Source organism: Pinus tabuliformis, chromosome 3_2 (assembly GCF_031772625.1).
Source record: "Pinus tabuliformis cultivar Carrire ecotype Pingquan chromosome 3_2, CPIR1, whole genome shotgun sequence".
Lineage (NCBI taxonomy): Eukaryota > Viridiplantae > Streptophyta > Pinopsida > Pinales > Pinaceae > Pinus > Pinus tabuliformis.
The window spans coordinates 1,129,325,502-1,129,331,941 of NC_142302.1; the positions used below are offsets into that span (position 1 = coordinate 1,129,325,502).

Consider the following 6,440-nt stretch of genomic DNA (forward strand, 5'->3'; position numbering starts at 1 on the left):
CAAGAACGCGATATCCACCATTTTGATTTCCACTTCTCCATGCCTATGAAATTTTTAAATTAATAACTCGTAACTGACCAGTTATCGAATTAAATGCCTATGAAATTTTTAAATTAATAACTCGTAACTGACCAGTTATCGAATTAAATGCCTATGAAATTTTTAAATTAATAACTCGTAACTGACCGAACTATTTAGTAACTGATTTACACTGGAATGAATCATTTAGTAACTGATTTATACTGGAATGAATGTAATGACGCAAGTTATCTTAAATATAAAATCCAAAATCCGTTTTCTTCGTTTTTGTTTCCATAGATATAGCAATATCCTTGCACATTCCCTGTTATTTAAAATTTCATTTACTCAACAAAATCAGTGTAAATGACGTGGCACCATCCTGAAACTTGCTTCGCAAGAAACAGCCAACCCACACTAAATATAGATGTGATAAAGCAGCGGGTTATGATATACCTTTTCGTTACTGCGGTGACACTGGACTCCACCACTGGTCGCCATTCTTGAATAAATGGCTACTGCAAACCAAAATTTACTTAAAAAATAAACAAACGTATCCTTCACTCTGGAATATTGTCTATTTGTCAGAAACTGTGGGATGCTCACACATTTTACATTCCATTCCACTGGATCCAGCTATCACCCGCCCCTCTGTATCTCCCTCGGCTCAGAAAATTTCTGGGTTACTGGCATACAGACGATTCGCCGCGTGAATTTTTTCAACGCCCACAATGAATACAAAATTTATGGAATTATTCCATCTATAAATTCCATTAACCAGAAGCCCTTTTCATCCACACCCACAGTCTTCTTGAATCTCTCATTTTGATTTCAATGGCGAAGCTTGTGATCGCGCTGATGTTATCAGTGGCAGCTGTAGTATTTGTCGCTGTTCCTCCACTGGGAGCGAATGCAGCGACAGTTTTATGGCCAAAGGACTATGTTCTTTCCAACAACCCGGCCTTACAGCAACGGGAAGCCATGGAAGGAACCTTCAGAGTAGCAGTGGACAGTCAGGGCAAGACAATTGCAGGGGGGAATTACGCCTTGGGATTTTTGGATCACAATAACTCTGGCAAATTTACTCTGTCCATCGTCTTCAGCCCGTTTTCCTCTTCCCCCAAGGGCACCGAGTTCTGGAGCGCAAATCGAAACAAGCCTGTCGGAGAAAAGGCCATGCTCGCGCGCACTGGTAAGGCCGGAATTTTGGTCCTCCTGGACTCAGACGGCACCCAAGTTTGGTCCTCCGGTAATTCAGTAGAATCTATGGAATTATTCGAGAATGGCAACTGGAATCTTTACAATACGACGAATGTGAATGCCCAGAATCTGGCTTCTTACACTGTCTGGTACAGTTGGCAGCATCCCACCAATACGCTGACGATCGGGCAAATTCTTCGAACCGGGCAGAAGATGGTGAGCAATGCCTCGCCCACAAATCCCTCAGAAGGGGATTTTTCGCTGGTGGCAGAGAAAGGAGGCGTGGTGCTTTATAAAGATAATTTGCCTTATTGGGTTTGGGGTTTCCCGGGTCTCAGCTATGAATTCATAAAGAATCCCTGCATTAATTCTGGAACTCTAATTGCTCAAGTTGTGTACACCGGAAATCTGTTTGGTCTGGACAACATAGGAAGCGCATCGGCAACAGGCAGCTCTGGGAATACGAATATTTCATGCTCACCCACTTCTTTGTCTGATACTCTGCCTTTCGGTACCTTCAGGTCGGGGGATCAATCCTCGCTAAGGTTTGTGAGATTGGACTCTGACGGGAACCTGAGAGCATATGTGGCGCTGCCGATGAGAGGGATTCTTGGAGGCGATCCTCTGGTCTGGACGGTGGATTACGAGCTCTTCCCGTCGTGTTTCAACTGCAGCCTGCCGTCCGTCTGCGGGGCATATGGCATTTGCTCCAACGGTCAGTGCAGTTGCCCAGCGCCCGCCGTGTTTCAAATGAAGGAACAGTTTCAGCCGGACGCGGGTTGCTTGCCTCGGCTTCCCCTGAATTTGAATTGCAGAGGGAAGCAAGAAATGGTGGAAGTGGGAGGTGTGGATTATTACCCGACTAAGTTCCTCGTCGACCATAAAACATCTACTTCTGCTTCTTCTTGTAAGGCTCTCTGTCTCTCCAACTGCACCTGCGTCGCTGCCCTTTTCGGTTCTGGTTCGGCTTCCAGCAGCTGCTTCTTGGCTTTCAACCGCCTGGACAGCCTGCACGTCGTGACGGATCCGAACCGTAGGGTACTCCACACCGCTTTCTTCAAAGTACAGAAGGACTGAGAGTGAACGAGTTGTCTTTTAGCGCGCTGTGCACTGTACATTCAAAATAACACGGACTGAATCTTGTATCAGTTTACTGTTTTCTCATTTTGGTATGAGCGAGATTAGAACACACGACCTCAAATAATTTTATTTTTTATTAAACTTTATTTATATATTGGAATTTTTATTTATTTTTATTTAAAATCTAATTTTCATAATAATAACTGGTATATATAATAAAAAAAATATTTGAATGGATTTTTTAATGGCATAAATATTTTAATTTATTAGTTTTATTATTTATATTTATTAAATAAATGAGATTTGATTTCTATCAAATATTTTTAAATATTAAAAAATGATAGATTTAATTTGTATAAATATTTTAAAATAGTTTGAATAATAATTATAGTTTGGAGGTAAAGATTTATTTTAAAGAAGCTATATTATTTTTGTTTTTTTAATTAATTAATTTATTAAAGACAATATTATAAGAATATGAGTTATGAGTTATGAATTTTGAACATATGGTATGAGTAAGTCATGGTATTTGTATGGTATATAGTATTGAAACAAAAGTTATTTGTATGTTAAGAATTTTCATAGTAAAATAGAGGTGAATCTTCATGGTTAAGAATCTTGCTATGTGTTTTTTTAAATATATATGTTTAACCCACATACTAATTCTTTTTTTATAACTAATAATAATAATAATGAAGTTTTCATTTAGTTAATTTTAATGTTTTTTAAACATTGGTAATGTGAGATATAGCATGAACTATGAGGCTTTGCACAATTGGTCATGTTTTGTTGTTAAAGTGCATCATAGGTTCAATTCACTATTGGGTCAAGTCAAGCTTCTCGTTAAAAAAAATGAAATGTATCATGAGATAATGAGATAATGCTTTAATTTCTATCAACATTTGTTAACCATTTATTTTATATAACTATCTTAATTTTATATTACATATAAAATTTCTAAAATAATATATATATAGATAGATAGATATAGATATCTATATATATATATAGATATATATATAGATAATTTATTATTATTAATAATTTTATTTTTTATTTTTTTAATTGACATATTTTATATATTCATAGTATAACTAATTTTAGTGATTAACCTTTTTAAGTAGTTATTTTTCAATATAGTTTAGAAAAATAATTTAGTTAATTATTGATAATTGTGTTATTCTCGGAAAATCTTAGTAATATGAATTTGATTTTATTATAATATCTATCAACATTTTTATTGAGCATTTATTTTATATAATTACCTTAATTTTATATCACATATAAATTCTCCAAAATAATATTTGTGATTAATAATGATTTTTGTTATAAAATTAATAATATTTTTTTTTTTTAATTTTTAATAATTGACATTTTATATATACTTAGTATAAGTAGTTTTAATGATTCAATTTTTTAAGCAGTCATTTCTCAATATAGTTTGGAATAATTTGATTTTGTGTAATGAACCATTAAGTTTAAGGGGAAAATAGTTATCCACCCCACCCACAATTAAATCAAACACTTATATTGTGAAATTTAGATCATAAAATAACAATTCCTTTGTTTTAACTCTAAAATATTTCCATGTGATTTACATGTTTAAAAATGTTAAATTCAAATCATTTTAAAAAATTGTTATGAGATGATATTAATTATCACTCATATATTAGTAATTTATGAATTAGCAACATATCCCTGTGGGATTTGAAATTGAGTAGAACATCTCATTGTGCCAACCACTCCATCCTTCCTAGGATTTGAAACTCAATGGAACATCCCATTTTGCCAATCACTCCATCCTCTCCCAAAGAGACTACACACATTTTAATTTAAATATTTTGTATATTATTAGGGAGTTCTCCATATTACATTAAGTAGATTAGTATAAATTTATGTTAAACTCATATTTTATTTTTAATATTACATTAAGTAAATTGATTTAAATTTATCTTAATTTGGGATTTATAAAGATAAAAGTAAAGGACAATTGCTAATAGTAATGCCCTAAAGAATGACCATATAACTTACTAGAATTTCATCATGGATCTTAAAGTGTAGAAAACTTGGTCAATCTTATTAATCTTTATTATCTAAACTATAAAATGTTTGCTAATATTTTTGCAAAAAATACTCATATATATATGGTGACTTTTAAAGTTAAATAATTCTATTCCACATAATTTAGGATTTTTTTTTAAATAAATGGAAAATAGTGAATATTTTTTTGGACAAAAGCATGTAAAATTAGCCCATTAGTGAAATTTAGCCCCTAGAACTTATGCTTATCATCATTCTCCCAGTTTAAAGTTGAGGTTGATGGTATTCCTTTACCTTTATGAGTGCTAGATTTGGGTTGGGCGCTAGCTGACCCACTCTCCTAAATGTTTGCTCCCTCAAGCACTTGGGAAACTAAAATGTCAATGTCGAACACTCCCTTGCAAATGGCTTCAAGTTTTCCCCCAAAGATTCAGATGGTATGCAAAATGTCCTCATAATCTGCCCTATTCCTAGGAAATGGGAAATAGTGGTCTTCACCATCGAATATTTCTTTGAAATCTTAAAGAATTTAGTATCCCTAGTTTGAGAATAAATTGGGTTAGAAACTAGCCCACATAACTCCTCCAAAATATGGAATGCACACAAACTCATCTTCCTCTCCTCCACTCCCTTCTCAATTTGTTCCATTTCTTTTTGTGCCATGTATGAGCACAAGAAACAATAATATTTCTCAACTTCCAAAGACTTTCCATCCACTTTGGATGGATGAGTGAGGTGAGTAACAAAAGAATCTTGACCAACCTTATAACATCCCAATTTATCTCCTTGGAAAATTTTGTAATTAAACTTGCTTAGAACTGTGCATGAATATCTTTATATCGACATAGGTTAGATATACCATGGCATTGTAAACATTGTAAATATTTCACTTTTGTTATCAATAAAAATGTAATGACCAATTCCAATAGACAATGAACATGTATAGGGGTTATGATAACACAAGAGGGGAAAGGTGTACAGGTCTAAGTGATTTCTTTCTTATTCCTATCTATCCTACCTTATCATCTTATAGCCCTTTAGGATGGGTTGCTCTATAGGCTGGTAAGTTATCTGTTCCTAAAGGTGAGTGACTGCATCTAATCAGAGAGGCTCACACCTCCAAGGTTACTGAGCACTTTGGTGTAGGCAAAAAGTAACAAACTTGTAAATGTATGTGTAATGGCCTAAGATGCAAGAACATGTAGCTAGGTTCATAAGAGGATGCATGCTTTATGTACCAACGAGCCTAGTAGCAGGGAACAAGGTCTATATCATGCCTTACATGTACCTGCTCATCCTTGGGGAAGCATTTCCATGGATTTTTTGGGAGGTTTACAAACAATGAAGAAGGACCATATCATTCATTAACCTTAATATATTTTTTTTCCTAGTTGCTGCAATTTTTTCTTCACCCCACTTGATTCTATAGCAAACTTCTTGTATAGCCTAATGTTTGGAAATGAAGAGTTTGAAAATAATTGGATCTCATGCTCCACTCAATTTTGTTAGTAGCCCTTTAGGCTCCCTGAACACAAGCTTGTATCCTAGGAGCGACTCTTCTAATTGTTTTTTTTTTCTTAGCACACCCCTCTAAGGACATCTTTTCTCTTATTAACTAGTCTACATATTGATTTTTTCTTAAAAATAATAAAAAACACTTATTTATAGAACTGTTCAGTTTCCTAGCTTGGTTAGGATTTAGGCGTGAAATTTTTTACTTTCTTTTATGTGCATTAATGGTAATGCTTATCTCTCTGCATGAACATTGAATCCTTCATGTACATGTAGGGACTTCCAAACACCACTCCACCATGAGTGTCTTGGCCTAAGAGACCATTCCTTTCAAGAAATTCCATCTCTCATGCTCTTGTGGTCACCAATAGTTCGAGCCATACCCCTATTGTCCACCCATCAACAATCCATGCCAAGCTCCTTAGTATTGTTACCAACAGTTTGAGCCATGCCCTTGTTGATGTCACATCAATGCTCCCTCTCAATGATAGAGGATTTCTCCACTAGTCCAACCTTGTCTCTGAAGTATATAAGCTTTGCCCGAGACAAAGGATTTGTGATAATGGCAATCATTTGCTCATTAATGGAGA

General features: G+C 34.6%; 1 protein-coding gene across 1 annotated transcript; it reads left to right on the top strand.

Annotated features, from left to right (window-relative positions):
• The first annotated feature begins 223 nt into the window (after positions 1-223).
• Positions 224-2,444, top strand: LOC149184647 (EP1-like glycoprotein 2). The gene has a single exon (XM_089417641.1). It carries the CDS (start codon positions 853-855, stop codon positions 2,293-2,295), a length of 1,443 nt encoding a protein of 480 aa, XP_089273767.1. The 5' UTR covers positions 224-852; the 3' UTR covers positions 2,296-2,444.
• The last annotated feature ends 3,996 nt before the right edge of the window (positions 2,445-6,440 follow it).

Excerpts from the sequence above, each read along its gene's own strand:
- LOC149184647 (XM_089417641.1), top strand. The coding sequence starts at position 853 with ATGGCGAAGCTTGTGATCGCGCTGATGTTATCAGTGGCAGCTGTAGTA.